Consider the following 16,675-nt stretch of genomic DNA (forward strand, 5'->3'; position numbering starts at 1 on the left):
ACCACTCCATTTCCTCCATCTACAAAATGTAGAAATCAAACTATTAAAGTAGGAAACAAAGTGTCTCCTGCCATGCAAGTGTAGCTATATGCATACCATATCTACATGCATCATAATATACGGTAGCTGGAGAAAGCATATCTGTGTATGTATACACACACATTTATACATAGATGTATCCATTCATCTGTTGTAGTGCTACCTTTCTCCCTTGTTACGTTACTTCTGCAAGAAACTTGCCGTGTATTCTTTATTTTCCAGTTTGGTTTCCCTTTATCATATATAAATTTACTTTCACCAAATTTTCAGAGTATTCAGATCATTTCCTATTAAACTATATGGTGTTGGACCCTTTTGTTCTCTTGAGGTAAATTAGCAGAATGACCAACATGGAGAATTCTAATTGTTAGCTACCTAAAAAGTAGAACGTTTGCCACTTGCTATAACAAATTCAGACAATATAATACTAATTTACTTTAACAAGAAAGAGACTATTGCTCCTAATGAATATTAAGAGTTTTCAGGGGCGCCTGGGTGGCGCAGTCGGTTAAGCGTCCGACTTCAGCCAGGTCACGATCTCGCGGTCCGTGAGTTCGAGCCCCGCATCGGGCTCTGGGCTGATGGCTCAGAGCCTGGAGCCTGTTTCCGATTCTGTGTCTCCCTCTCTCTCTGCCCCTCCCCCGTTCATGCTCTGTCTCTCTCTGTCCCAAAAATAAATAATAAAAAAAAAAAAAGAGTTTTCATTTCAGCAGTATTACTATGCCATAGTCATCTATGTTATTATTTGAATTTATGACAAGGCTTGGTAAGGATTTGAGGCAATTCTTCTGCATGTTCAGATGAAACCTGAATCATAGCTTATATATTACCTAGGCAAATATAATTAACCTCTGTAGCAGATTAAATACTTTTTTAAAAAAATGATTCTAAAAAGAAGACTTTAGGGCACATGTGTCAGTTTCTAAATCCAGGTACATGTTCACATGGCCCTAAGTTAGGGATCCCTGATCAACGGTTTGGATACCATCTATCAGGAAGACCTTGAAGTTTTACCTGGCAGATCTCTGAGTAGCTCTCCAGGCCATTGACTTCCTTACTCCCACATGCTTAGTTAGATGGGAATCCCATAGGAGATTGGGGAACGGGGCAGGGAAAAGGCAGGTAGTATTTTTGTTCCTCCCTCAGTGCCTTCCCTTTACTTTGTTCTCAGAACCATTTCCAGAGAGCCAAACAATTTCAGGAATATGAAATATATCTCTTTCCTCACAAGTTTGGAGCCCCTAGACCTAACCATTTAAAAAGTTTATTTTTTTACATTTTTTTTCAAGTTCTAACAATTTATGCAGAGAAAAAAGACTTGCAGATACCTGTCCTTTTTACAAAATTTCTTACCCTACTTATATAATAAGAGTTTTTAGAAAAATGAAGTTGTTGGTACCTATTTGTTTTCTAAGTATAACTGTGGGCATAGTTATAAATATGTTAATTTATGGATTAATGCTATACCTTGTCATCCCCTAACCTACCTGGTCTTTCTTGAAATAGTAAAATATATATCCTTGGGGCCAATATCCATGGTTCCAGAATATCCTTAGCCATCTGGCTCTGGTACAGAATAAATTTAGACTGGAAATAAGACAATGGTAAGTAAAAGAAGCTCCCTTTGCCCACCACGCCTTTCAATGGACTGGCTCCATTTTTTTTTTTAATGTTTATTTTTGAATGAGAGAGAGAGAGACAGAGAGTGAGTGAGGGAGGGGCAGAAAGAGAGAGGGAGACACAGAATCCACAGCAGGCTCCAAGCTCTAAGCTGTCAGCACAGAGCCTGACACAGGGCTCAAACTCATGAACTGTGAGATCATGACCTGAGCCAAAGTCAGAGACTTAACCAACTGAGCCATCCAGGTGCCCTAGGGCTAGCTCCATTTGTAGAAGAAGTACAGACCAGAAATCCTGTGCCCTATTAGATCCTTTTCTTGGTAGCAGCCTGCAGAACTTTAGTTTGTCATTTTTATTTTTTAAATGTTTATTTATTTATTTATTTTGAGAGAGAGAGAGAGAGAGAGAATGAGAGAGAATCCCAAACAGGCTGTTAGTCCAGAGCCCTACCCGGGGCTCAGTTTCACAAATCGAACCATGAGATCATGACCAGAGCCAAAATGAAGAGTTGGATGCTTAATCAACTAAGCCACCAAGGCACCACTAATTTCTCACTTTTAAATAATGGCAAAGATACCTGTCCTTCTAGTCATAGGAGTGATTTGTAGGTTTAATATTATATCAAAGTACTTTATAACCAACATAGAAAACTTATATAATGATAACTACTTTGTATTGAGTACTAAATTCTAGGAATAGTGCTGGCAGCTTTACATATATTATGGTACATCTTTCAAGCCTCAACACAACCCTGCACAATTTTTATAACTAGATTTGATGTGTGATGAGTTCATAGAAACCCAAAGAGGTTGTGTGATTTTCTGAGGTCAAATAGGTTGAAAGGGATGAGTCAAGATCCAGCTCAGTATTTCCAAATGGAGGCTTTAATTTTCTTTCTACTCAGAACTAAGGCAACAACATTATTTACTGTTCTTAAGAATGGTAGGTGGCATTAAGAAAAGGAGAAGAAAAAATACTAACTAATCTGTGCCTTCAGCAAAGCTGGCAAATCACCCTTATAAAATCAACGCTTATATTTTAGAACAGACCACCTGGAAACCCCTGGGCTGTTGATGGACCTGAAGTTGCTTCCATATCTTGGCTATTATAAATCATGCTGCAGTAAACACAGGGGTGCATACATCTTTTCAGTTTAGTGTTTTCGTTCTCTTTGGGTAAATACCTACTAGTGGAATTACTGGATTGAGTTATTTCTATTTTTAAATTTTTAATTGAAGTATAATTAACATACAGTATTATATTAGTTCTAGGTATACAATATGATTCAGCAGTTCTATACATTTCTCAGTGCCCGTCCTGATAAGTGTATTCTTCATCCCCATTTATCTATTTCACCCATCCCCCACCCACCTCCCACTTTGGCAACCACCAGTTTGTTCTCTTTATTCAAGAGTCTGTTTTGTTGTTGTTGTTCTCTTTTGTTTGTTTGTTTTGTTTCTTAATTCCTAACATGAGTGAAATCATATGGCATTTTCTTTGTCTGACTTAGCACTATATCCTTGTTATTGTAAATAATATCCTTGTCCATCCTTGTTATTGTAAATGGCAAGATCTCATTCTTTTTTATGACTGAATATCCCATTGTGTGTATGTTCCACATCTTTATCCATTCATCTATTGATGGGCATTTAGGTTGTTTCCATATATTGTTCACACTGGAGCCAAGTAGTATGCAATAATTTCATTTCCTTCTCTATGGCTCTAGTATCATGACTCCTAGGGCATTAATACAATGTTCTGAATACATACTTCCAGAATGATGGCATAAGGATCTCTGAACACCCTCTCTGTGGTGAAATAACCATACCTGTGAACAACATTTTAAAAAGCAACAATGGGGGTGCCAGGGTGTCTCAGTCAGTTGAGGTCTGACTTTTGATTTTGGCTTAGGTCATGATCCCAGGATTATAGGATCAAGCCCCACATTGGGCTCCATGCTGAGCCCTCTCTCTCCCTCTGCTCCTCTCCCCCCTTGTGTGCCCTGTCTCTCTAAAATAAAATTAAAAAAAATAATGGAAAGTCTGTGGAAATTGTCTTAAGAGCATACAGCAAATAAAGAAACACTTATTTATTTTTAAATATTTATTCATTTTTTAAAAATTTTTCTTTATTATTGAGAGACAGAGAGACATAGAGCATGAGCAGGCCAGGGGCAGAGAGAGAGGGAGACACAGAATCTGAAGTAAGCTCCAGGCTCTGAGCTGTCAGCACAGAGCCTGATGTGGGGCTCGAACTCACAAACTGGGTTTGTGAGCTCAGCTGAAGTCAGTGGCTTAACCAACTGAGCCACCCAGGAGCCCCCTATTCATTTTTAGAGAGACAAAGACAGAGTGCGAGTCGGGGAGGGACAGAGAGAGAGTGAGACACAGAGTCTGAAGCAGGCTCTAGGCTCTGAACTGTCAGCACAGAGCCTGACATGGGGCTTGAAACCACAAACCATGAGATCACAATCTGGACCGAAGTCAGACACTTAACCACCTGAGATACACAGGCACCCCAATAAAGAAACATTAATTAAAGAAAATCTATTAAATCTTGGTAAGAACATCAAGTCTTCAGCACTGAGACACAACCTGCTTTCTCCTTACTCTGATCCTGGCTCAGTATGACAGAGGCTTCACTCTAGGCAAGTTTAGCCAAGAACATAGGGTTCCTTCTCCTCCTAGCTCCCAGAGGAGGACAGTGGTATCTTCTCAAGAAGAATACGTTGCCAGAATTTATTATTCCACCCCCACTTCTGCATGTGTTATGGAAGCTAAATGCTAAGTCTGTGCATCTAGGAGTTTAGGACTCCTTTCATTCACCCAGACCCCACCCAAAGGGTGGAGGTTCTACCTCAGACATGGACTCTGACTGCTGCCCCTGCCTAGCTCCCTGTTCCTAAAGCAAAGGAACCAGTCATTAAAAAGCATACCATTGTCCTTGCATCCAGCTCTGGAGTCAAATCTCAGAGATTTTACCCAAGGGGAGCCCCAAAATTCTCTCCAAAGAGATTGGTTTTCTTTGAAGCGGAGCCTAAACATGCTCTCAAAAATAATAGAAGTTTTGGTGGAAAGCAGTTAAGACGTGGTAGGTAGCTGTATGAGAGATACAGATTGAACAATAGGCTAGCTAGTGTACCAGAGAGAACCAGGGGATAAGACAGTTAAGAAGAGCCCTTCCAGGATCAGAAAAACTTCAAACAATGACCTCAACGGCAGAGGAGCTACAATTTAATAGGATCAGATCACCAGAGCAATTTATGCCAAGGTTATTGTCAAAAACAATAGAGCAATTAGCCAGCAATTAGTGGAGCCCAATAGCTGGATGTATGTGGCAAGCCCTACAACAACCACAAAAACAATAAATATACAGTATAGTGAAGAATCAAAACCAGCAATGTTCTTAACATCGTGGTCAAATGAATTCTCCTTTTTAACATTTCATGAGCTGCTCAAAATCATTCCATGTTTTAGTTTCTTCCTCTTTGGAATATGCTTTTCTTGTAAAACCTTGTATCTTTCTTGGAATTGCTGACTGCCTTCTTTTTCTCCTGCCTTCTGTGCTTCAATGTCTTCAATCTTTTCCAAGAATTCAGTAATTCTATCCTATTGGCTCTTTATTAAAATTTTAAGTATACAGTACAGCAGATGTTACATAGCAGATCTCTAAACATTTTCATATTGCTTGACTAAAACTCTGTATCCATTGAACAATTCCCCATTTTCCCCTCCTCCACCCCTAAAAACCACTATTCTACTTTGTTTCTGTAAGTTTCACTACTTTAGGTACCTCAAATAACTGGAATCATAAGGTATTTGTTCTACTCTGACTGGCTAATAAGCCACTTAGCATATTTTTTTCAGTGTTTATCCATGTTGTAGCATATGACAGGATTTCCTTCTTTTTTCAATGGCTGAATAATATTCCATTATGTGTGTATACCACGTTTTATGTATCTATTCATCTGTAGGTGGACATTTAGATTATTTCTACCTCTATTATGAACAATGCTGCAATGAATATGGGAATGCAAATATATCTTCATTATCCTGATCCTGGCTTCAACTCTTTTGTATAAATACTCAGAAATGGGGTTGCTGGATTATATGGTAGTTCTATTTTTAATTTTTTGAGGAACCTACATACTATTTTCTGTAGTGGCTGCACAATTTACATTCCTGACAGCAGTGCACAAGGGTTCCAATTTCCCCACCAACACCTGTTCTTCCCTCTTGTTTTGTTGATTTTGTTTATCATGGTCATCCTAACAGGTGTGAGGTGATACTTCGTTGTAGTTTTGATTTGCATTTCCCTGATTATTAGTGATGTTGAATATTTTTTTTTATGTAGCTGTTGGCCATTTGTAGGTTTTCTTTGAAGAAATGTCTATTCAAGTCTTTTGCCCATTTTTAATCAGGTTATTTTATTGCAATTGAGTTATAGGAACTCTTTATATATTTTGGATATTAACACCTCATCAAATACAGTTTGTAAACATTTTCTCCCATTCCATAGTTTGTTCTTTCTGTTGTTTCCTTTGATATGTAGAAGCTTTTTAGGTTGATATAGTCCACTGAATATTTTTGGTTTTGTTGCCTGTGATTTTGGTGTTACATTCAAGAAATCATTGCTAATGCCAAAGTCATAAAGCTTTCCCCCTGTTTTCTTCTAGAAATTTTATAGTCTCAGGTCTTATTTTTAAGTCTTTCTCTATTTTGAATTGGTTTTTATATACAGTGTATGATAAAGGTTCAGTTTCATTCTTTTGTATGTGGATATCCAGTTTTCCCAGCACCATTTTTTGAAGAGACTATCCTTTCCCCATTTGTAGTTTTGCCATCCTTACTGAAGATCTTTTGCTTGCATAAATGAGGATTTATTTCTAGGGTCTCTATTCAGTTCTGTTGGTCTATATATCTGTCTTCATGCCAGTATCATACTGTTTGATTATTCTAGCTTTGTAATGTGTTTTGAAATGAAGAAGTGTAAGACTTCCAACTTTATTCTTTTTTTCTCAAGATTGTTTTACCTGTTCAGGGTCTTTTGTGGTTCCATATGAATTTTAGGATTATATTTTTATATTTCTTTAAAAAATGCCATTAGTATTTTGATAGGGATTTTATTGAATTTGTAGATCACTGGGTAGGTAATATGGACATCTGAACAACATTAAGTCTTCTGATCTATGAATACATGGATACATTTTTATGATTAGATAGACATGATTTCATTCATGTCTTTAATTTCTTTCAGCAGTGTTTTGTAGTTTTAAGTGCAGATCTTTCATGCTTTTAGTTACATGTTTTCCTAAGTATTTTATTCTTTTTGAAGCTGTTGTAAATACAATTGTTTTCTTCATTTTCTTTATGGATTGTTAGTTTATAGAAACTCAACTGAATTTTTTATGTTGATTTTTTATCCTGCAATATTGCTTAATTCATTTATTACTTCTTTGACGAGTGTTTTTATCATGAAAAGATGTTGAGTTTGTCAACTGCCTTTTATGCATTTAATAAGATGATCATATGATTTTTATATTTTATTCTATTAATGTGGTATATCATACTGATGAATGTCTCTATGTTGAACCACCCTTGCAATCCAAGGATAAATTTCACTTGCTCATGATGTATGATCCTTTTAATGTACTGTTGAATTTGGTTTGCTGGTATTTTATTGGGGATTTTTGCTTAAATATACATCAGAGATATGGCCTTACAGTTTTCTTGTCTTATAGAATGTTTTCCTGGCATTGGTGTCAGGGTAATGCTGACCTCATAAAACGAACTTAGAAGCGCTCCTTCTTTGCCAGCTTTGTGAAAGGGTTTGAAAAGGATTAACATCACTTCTTCTCTAAATGTTTGGTAGAATTCACCAGTGAAGCCATCTGGTCATGGGCTTTTCTTTGTTGGGAGATTTTTTATTACTGAATCAGTCTCCTTACGAGTTATAGGTCTGTTCACAATTTCTATTTCTTCATGATTCTGTTTTGGTAGATTGCCTGTTTCTAGGAATTTGTCCATTTCTTCTAGGTTATCCAATTTGTTGACATATAATTGCTCATAGTAATCTCTTAATAGCTTTTAATTTCAGAGCCATCAGTTTTAATGCCTCCTCCTTCATTTCCAGTCTTGAGTCTTCTCTATTTTTTGCCTTAGTCTAGTTAAAAATTTGTCACTTTCATTGATCTTTTCATAACACAAACTCTGTTTCATTGATCTTTTCTATTTTTCTAATCCCTTTCATTTATTTCTGCTCTGATTTTTATTATTTCCTTTCCTCTGCTAACTTTAGGCTTAGTCTGTTCTTCTTTTTCTAGTTCCTTGTGATTTAAAGTTAGGTTGTTTGAGATTTGTCCTCATTTTTAATGTAGGCATTTACTGCTATAAACTTCCTTCTCAATACTGCTTTTGCTGTATACCATAAGTTTCATTATATTGTATTTTCATTTTCATTTGTATCAAGATATTTCCTAACTTTTCTTTTGATATCTTCTTTGATTCATTCATTGTTCAAGAGTGTGTTGTTTCATTTCCATGTATTTGTGAATTTTCTGGTTTTCTTTCTCTTACTGTTTTCTGGTTTTATTACATTGTGGTTGGAAAATATATTTAGTATGATTTCAGTCTTTTTAAATTTGTTAGGCGTAGCTTTGTGACATAACATGTGATCTGTTCTGGAGCATATTTTGTATGTACTTGAGAAAACTGTATTCTGCTGCTGTTGGCTGAAATATTCTATATACGCTGTTAGGTTCATTTGGTCTATAGTGTTGTTTAAGTCTTCTGTTTCCTTATTTCTCTTCTGTCAGGATGCTATGCATTGTTTAAAGTGAGGTGTTGAGAACTTAAGGAAAAAACAAATGAGCAAAGGGGAAACGAGAGAGAGAGAGAGAGAGAGAAACCAAGAAGCAGATTCTTAACTATAGAGAACACACTAATGGTTACCAGAGGGTAGGTGGATGGGAGGATGGGTAAAATGGGTGATTTTTTAGTCTTTTGTTCTTTAACTTTTAGATCAGGATTAAAAGTGATTTGGGGGGCACATGGGTGGCTCAGTCAGTTGGGTGTTGGACTTAGGCTCAGGTCATGATCTCATGGCTCGTGGGTTCAAGACTTGTGTCAGGCTCCTCACTTAATGTGGAGCCTGCTTGGGATTCTCTCTCCTTCTCCCTCTCCTTGCACCCCTCCTCCTCTCTCTCTCACTGCCTCTCTCGAAATAAATAAAGTTTAAAAGCGATTTTTGACACCCCTCCATTACAGTAATCTTTTGTGTCTGTATACTTCCATATACTTTTGTGTTGCTTTTCAGGGTCTGTTTGCTTCACACTGAAGAATTTCCTTTACCATTTTTGCAAAGTAGGTCTAGTGGTGATGAACTCCCTCAGCTTTCCCCCACCCCACTCCCCTGCCCCCAGTTCTGGAACATTTTTATCTCTCCTTCATTTTTGAAGAACAGTTTTGCCAGACATAGCATTCTTGGTTGATAGATTCCCTTTCAGCACTTTGACTATATCATCCTACTCCCTTCTACAAAGTTCTTGCTGAAAAATCCACTGAAAGTCTTATGGAGGTTCTCTTACACGTGAATTGCTTTTCTCTTGCTGCTTTCTGAATTCTATCTCTTTGACTTTTGACAGTTTAATTATAATGTGTCTCAGTGTGGATTTCTTTGAATTCACTGTGATTGAAGTTCTATGGGCTTCTTAAATCTGGATGTCAGTTTCCCTTCAGATTTGGAAAGCTTTCTTTAAGTAAGCTTTTTGTTCCTTATTCTCTTTCTTTTTCTTCTGGGACTTCCATAATGTATATATTGGTCTGCTTAATAGTATTTCATATAATTCTTAGGCTTTCTTCATTTTGTTTTTCATTCTGTTTTTTCTGACTAGAAATTTCAAATGGCTTATCTTTGAGTTCACTAAGTCTTCTGCTGGATTGAGCTTAATGTTGAATTGTTCTAGATAATTGTTCAGTCTAGTCATCATATTTTTTAGCTCCAAAATTTCTGTTTGGTTCTTTTTAGTATTTTCTGTCTCTTTGCAGATATTCTCATTTTGTTTGTTCATTGTTTTCTTGAGTTCATGGAGAGTCCTTATCATGGTTATTTTAATTCTATGACAGGTAATTCATATTCCTTTATTTCTTTAAGATGAGTTTTTACAGATTCATTTTTTCTTTTCTTTAGGCCTATTTCATGTGTCTCATTACTTTGTGATGGGATTGGCACATTTGAAATAACAGCCATATCTCCTACTCCTTATGGACTGGCTTTGTACAGCAGAAGACCTTACTAATCAGCTTGACTAAAGATTCTGGGAAACTCTAACCTTTTTTTGTTGGGGGGGAAATATAACTTTTCTGGAGAAGGGAAGTATTAGTGTATAGTTGTAGAGGGAGGATATCTGGAATCAAGTGTATAGTCAGACTCTCAATTAGTTTCAACATCTTCAGCTTTACCTTTTACTGTACTTCTTTGCTTAGTATGAGCCCTTCTCTTAGTCCAGACTTTCTTTGGGATTCTCCTGAGCAAGACTTTATTGCAGTTGGAAACCAAGATTTAGAGTGTTTGAGTGGTCTTCCCATGGCCATGCAGCCAGCAAAGAATAGAGGTTTATGTACAGCCAGCCTGTGCCTGGGACTTAGTAACCTATAGTTTTAAATAAATTGCGTTAATGTATGTCTACTACTGCATCTCAGGCTCCTTTGTTTCCCTTTTGCTATAGCTCTCCCTCTGCTACCTTGGGGGTCACTGCAGCTGCCCATAGTAGCCAATGCTTCTATATCCCAGTCCCTTAAAACCTTTGTCACCAATTTTCTCACTGGAACACTTTACCCTCTTAGAGGTCCAACCCCAAGTGAGCCCAGCCGAGGAATCTTCTAATCTTCCTTAGTGAGAGCAGGAAGCATGCTTTTTGTGTGTCAAGTAGAGTCTCTTGCAATAATAAATAGACACCTGATATTCTTTGAAGAATAAGTGAACGAATAAGTGTCTGAAGTAGAAGACATAAGAGAGACTATTGTCTAATTAGGCAGAGGGATTTACCAAGTAGAAACTATAAGATATTTTTCTACAGAAATAATATTAGTAATGGTAGTCAGGTTCTATAGTTTGATTAATACCACTAATACAGCAGTCCAAATAACTTTTAAGTTATGCAATATATATATATGGGTTAATCTGGGAGTCCAACCACCATTTTTATAAAATGCTTCTGTAAAGAAACTGTTTTATGAAGGACAAATAGTCAGCTTGTGAATTAATTTTTGGAAACAAACAATTTGTAAATTGAAACTGACATTTGAGACCATTAATCTGTTGGTAATTTTTGCTTGTGTCTTCTTCTGATTTATTTATAAAGTTATAAAGAATCGTGAAGTCAAAAACTGTTTTCTATTACATAATAACAGTACTATGCCCAAATCTTGCATTTTCTGTCTTCTCTTATCCCTACCTGGCATTCATTATGTTACCTTCTATATAGTAGGTATTAAAAAAGCTTTCGTGTACTGATTGATTTTTTTGATACCTAGAGTACTTGATTCAGCCTAATTAGTAAAACTATAAATGACTTTTAGAATATAAATTAACTACAACTTTAATTGATATGGTTATATAATATTAATAAAAATAAGTAATTTATAATTTGGATATAATAATTTGGATATTTATCATTTTTACCACATGACTTACAATTTAGGGGCAAATTGTCATGGTAAAGGCTAGGAGGCATCCTGGTTTCAAAGGCCCCCAGAAGCCTTGTGTTCTAACCAATACATTTAGGGATTTCCTGTCACTGGGACAGAGAGGAAATGACCTCTCTCATTTGAGGAAGTACTATAGAGTAGTCTAATGTAGATAACAATATATCTATCATGCTTTCTGTCTTGGAGTTTAGGATGACCTAACTACTTTTCTCTCAGAAAGAGGAAAGTTATAACTGGAGAAGAAGAATCCATCACACATTTGTTTCAAGTACAGTGACAAAAGGTACTTAGTTCACAGAAGACACTTATTTTGCCTTTTCAGGTGTAACTGTGTAGAACCGCATAATCCTAGCAATGATACATTGAAGGAATGGAGGGAGTCCAATATTTCTGCTTCTGACATAATTTGGGAGAACCTAACTGTGTCGGTAAGTTAAACACTGAAAAATAAATCATATATTGGATCTTACTACTGTAAGGGCTTTTGTTGACATTTTGAATGAATTATTGCCACTAAGGTAAATTATTTTGAATGCATAACTATTATACAAGTAATAGTTTTGTGTTAATTTTAATTTCGTTTTTAGGTTTTCATTAGCAAACTGGGGTTTTTCTTCATTATTAAGTTTTACTAATAGTTAGTAGGCCTGGGTTACTCTAAGAGCAATCATGATATGGCCAGATTAACTGAAGGCACATTAAATAAGAGTGGTGTTGACCTAAATGAAACCATATGGCAGAAGTAAGTCGGCCTTCTGTTTAAAGAACCCAGAATGCTTTTATTTCACTCTGTAATCCTGGTCCAGCTGTTCAGAATATGCTGAGGGGGAGGGGATGTTTGTTAATATTTTAGTATAAATATTGAAGTCTTAGGAAGAACAAAATCATTATTAACAAAATTCTGGCACGTTCCTCAGGAATGGCTTTCTTACTTACATTTTCTTCTTATCTCTCACTCAAGGAAAGGAATGGCAATGATTTTTTCCCTATCAGGGTTAAATCCTGTACTTAAAAGAAAGGAAAATTTTGTTTTTCCTCTGTTTTGTGATTCTGCCCCTCCCCCACCCCATAGCTGCATTTCTCATTTCTTCCTAATCTCTTATAATGTCTGTGCACCTCTTTTTCCATCTGTATTTGCATTCTTCTGTTCAATCTAATCATAACTGGAGAAATTGAGTGTTCTGCTTTTACTAAATGTTAAACAGAATCTGAATTATTCTAGTTACAAACATTACAATCCATAGCTCCTGCCACTTTACTAACCTGTATAAGCTCAAATTCCATTATAACCATCAGCATAATACTATATGAATACTAATTCATTGCATGAAACACCTATTTTAGCAAGTGAGCCCGTTAGTGGAACATAGAAATCTTTTTTTTTTTTTAAGTTCATTTATTTATTTTGAGAAAGAGAGGGAGAGAGAGTGTGTGTGCATGCACGCATACATGAGCAGGGGAAGGGCAGAGAGAGAGGAAGAGAGAATTCCAAGCAGGTTCTGTGCTGTGAGTGCTCTGTGTAGAGCCTGACTGGGAGCGGGGGTTGGGGGGGTGGTGCTCAATCTCACAAACCATGAGATCATGACCTAAGCTGAAAGAAAGAGTCAGATGCTTAACTGACTGAGCCACCCAGGTGCTCCTAGAAATCATTTTTTTTGTTTTTCAAATATTGTAAAACTCTAAGTATGATACCTATAGGAACATTTGACCTATTGCCTAGTTCTGCAAATTTCCCCCATGAAATGTTTTCTTTCAGAATCAAAATCAAATTGCTTACTCAGTTTAAAATTCTATCTTGACCTATATTTTATGATCTATATTTATTTTATGACCTATATTTTTTCTTATACTAGTCATTTTCTCTAGAATAAACTTTCACTTATTCTTGTTTTTTTTCTCTTACAATTAACATTTAATTCTGTTCCATCTACTTGTCCCTAGAAAAATAACATTACCAAACTGTTTCCTTTCGGAGAGCCATTTAAATGGACCAATAAAAGAAATGTTGAACAAGAAAGAATGCTACAGTTACTTAGAATTTAGACATGGGATTGTGGTTGATCTAGTCAGCAGTGTATCTTCATTTATATTCCCTTTGGTAGACTATAAAGATATTACATCTAAAGCGTCCCTTATGTACTCATCTTGGTGTCCTCTTCAGTACAGACACCCAGTAATTTAATCTCTAGATTATTTAACATGATAATTTACTCTATGTGTAATATATATTCTCTTAATAATTTAATGTTAAATAATATTCATTCTATGTAATGGAAAATCCTTAATAACCTTCTAAGAGACTCATAGCACAATTGATCTGGCTGGCAATGAGTTAATTTTAGATATTAAAAGTTTTAGGGTCAAGCAGAGTACAGTAAAGAAATATTTTGCAATCAAAGCAAATCTTGCACTTTTTTTTTTTAAGTTCTGTACTAGGTGTTAACATTATGGCAGAAATTTTCATATTATTTTTCATTAGTTAAAAGCAGTTTTTGCAATGGGTAATTGCTAATCTTGACCAGAAATAGCCTTTATCACCAAAGGGAATGCTATACAATGAAAAAATCTTGTAATTTTTAAGTCAATGAAAACCATTAAATTTTTTTGTCTTGATTATAATTGCTGGGTTTTGTTTCAGTGTAATCCCCAGCATCACCAAAAGCATTTTATTAATAAAACACTGTGCTAATGGCTATCATAACTGGTTTTATAAAAATAGTGATATAACATTTACTTTATACGTTATTCATTTGAAAAGTTTTTATTGAATTGTTACATATCTCATGAATTATAATTTATGCCTTGCTAACTCTGCAAGGGTGAAGAATTTGAGCTTTCTTTGATTCTCCCAAACTGCTATATGCATAGTAAGTATTCAATAAACATTCAATGATTGTTTTTTAAATTTTTTTTTACAGTTATTTATTTTTGATAGAGATAGAGCACAAGTGGGGGAGGGGCAGAGAGAGAAGGAGACACAGAATCCAAAGCAGGCTTCAGACTCCGAGCTGTCAGCACAGAGCCCGACGCAGGGCTCGCACTCACAAACCCTGAGATCATGACCTGAGCCGGAGTCGGACGCTTAACTGGCTGAGCCACCCAGGCGCCCCTCAATGATTGTTTTGAAAAGTAGTTCCATGTCACAAATTTACTACTTAATGCAAGTGTTTTATTTTGGTTCATTTTGTTTTTCAGCTTTATTGAGGTATGTTTGACAAATAAAAATTGTATCTATTTGAAATGTACAACATGATGTGTTCATATACGTATACATTGTGAAAGGATAACCACAATTAAGCTGGTTAACATACTTGTCTCCTGACATAGTTACCTTTTTCTTTTCTTTTCTTTTCTTTTCCTTTTTCTTTTTTTTTCTTTTCCTTTCTTTTCCTTTTTATTTCCCTTTGGTGAGAATTATTAAGGTCTACTGTCCTAGCAATTTTGAACTATATGATACAGTATTATTAATCATATTCACCATGTTATATATTAGATCTTCAGAATTTATTCATCCCACACAACTGAAGCTTTAGACCCTCTGACCAATATTTCCCTATTTTCCTTTCTTCATCCCCCATAGTCCTTGGTAATCACCACTCTACTCTTTGCTTCTATGAGGTTGACTTTTTAGATTCCATATATAAGCGAAGTCATAAAGTATTTGTCATTCCATGTCTGGCTTATTTCACTTAGCATAGTCTCTTTCAGGTTCATCCATGTTTTTTGCAAATGACAGGATTTCCTTCTTTTTTAAGGGTGAATGATATTCCACTGTATATTTACACCACATTTTCTTCATCCATTTATCCATCCACAGACATATAGGTTATTTTCATATCTTGGCTATCATGTATAATGTTTAACTCAGGTATTTTATGGCAAGTTAGGATATGTAGGTTTCATATATATATATATATATATGTATATATATATGTATATGATAATATACATATATATTAACAGTATCTCAAAATCAGTCATTCCTAGGCAAGGTTTAAAATATTCACGAGCAATTGACTAAAAATTGGCTAAGAATTGTCTCAGTGCTAGAATTACATATTTAGCTTGTATGTATATAAGGAGGAAGATGATAATGCCAACTTTAATTTCTTATTAATAAAATAAGTGGTTCATGTGTGTGTGTGTGTGTTTGGGGTGTAGTTAGTATAAACCAGAAAATTAATGTAGAATTTTGTAGGTCACTATTTTTATTTTTAAATAGCATACTGCCCTCTACAAAGGAAGAAAAAAACCCCACCCTTTTCAAATTTGCTTTGAATTAAAGTAACAAGGCAAGCTATTGGCAATTTATTATAGATTATATGAGCACTGAATGCTCCTTTAAATGGCATCTATGTTCTTAAGAGTTGAGAAGAAGACCCAGCCAAGTCCAAGGAATATTTAGAAGACTTTATATTGGCACAAAAGACTGAAGATGGCCACAAATCTATAGATGATGTGTTTGCAACTCATCTCCTAGCTCCTGTTTGTATTTAGCCATTCTGTGTAATCATGACTTTGCTTAATAATTGCTCTACCAGCATCTCTGGAGAGGAGCAAGAGAAGAGACTAAAAATGCAACGATTCACTTTTGGTACTTTGTGTATTTTTTAAGAGTTTTGACAGAAGGAAAATTAAAACCATAAGTAAGGCTGGGAGGGTGTGGTTTCTTTGGTCTTTTAATTATCCAAATTATTGTGCTCTGTATTAGCTTAATATGGATAATTAGAATTTCAACTTTAGCTAGCAAGGAAGATATTTGCAGCTAAATTAGAAAAGGGGACACAATTTTTTAAAAATAATTATAAGGTAAGCTAACAATATTTCTCAAGATTTCTAGCCTTAGGGGTAGCTGTCCCAAATAGATTTTATTGGCTGTTGGTTTGTTTTTGGAAAATGTGATTATCTGTGACCTATTCCAAAATCTTTTAAAGGTATTCATTTTCTGCTATACAAGGAGTCCAGACTCTGGACTGGGCAGAGTATGCTGCTGATCAGTCCTCAGTCCATATTTTTCTCCAAGATCTTTCTGTGCCCTGGTCCAATTCAATTTCTGTGTAGGTCCAGAATATCTCAAGTACCAATAAGGTCACTGGATCACGTAAAGCACTATTTTCTCTGTGTTGGAAAAAAAAATACTTCAGTAATAGGATCTTTAATATAAAATAAGAGAAATCAAAATGAGTTTAAAATAATTTTTTATTTCAATTCAAATTATTAATTTTCAAAATGCTGTTTTTCTTGGAGAAAAGAAATTTTTTTGACTTTGCTGCCACCTCCTGGCTAAGGTAGTAATTAGAATGATCCTT

General features: G+C 35.5%; 1 protein-coding gene across 7 annotated transcripts in view; it reads left to right on the forward strand.

Moving 5' to 3' along the window:
* SLC4A10 (solute carrier family 4 member 10) overlaps nt 1–16,675 on the forward strand; it is a 295,709-nt gene that overhangs the window by 236,568 nt on the left and 42,466 nt on the right. For all 7 annotated transcript variants that reach the window (XM_030325195.1, XM_030325192.1, XM_030325198.1 and 4 more), the window contains one exon: nt 11,689–11,794. In XM_030325195.1, the coding sequence (XP_030181055.1) occupies nt 11,689–11,794 (106 nt within the window). The remainder of the gene's footprint in view (nt 1–11,688; nt 11,795–16,675) is intronic.

The sequence above is a fragment of the Lynx canadensis genome, chromosome C1 (genome assembly GCF_007474595.2).
Source record: "Lynx canadensis isolate LIC74 chromosome C1, mLynCan4.pri.v2, whole genome shotgun sequence".
Lineage (NCBI taxonomy): Eukaryota > Metazoa > Chordata > Mammalia > Carnivora > Felidae > Lynx > Lynx canadensis.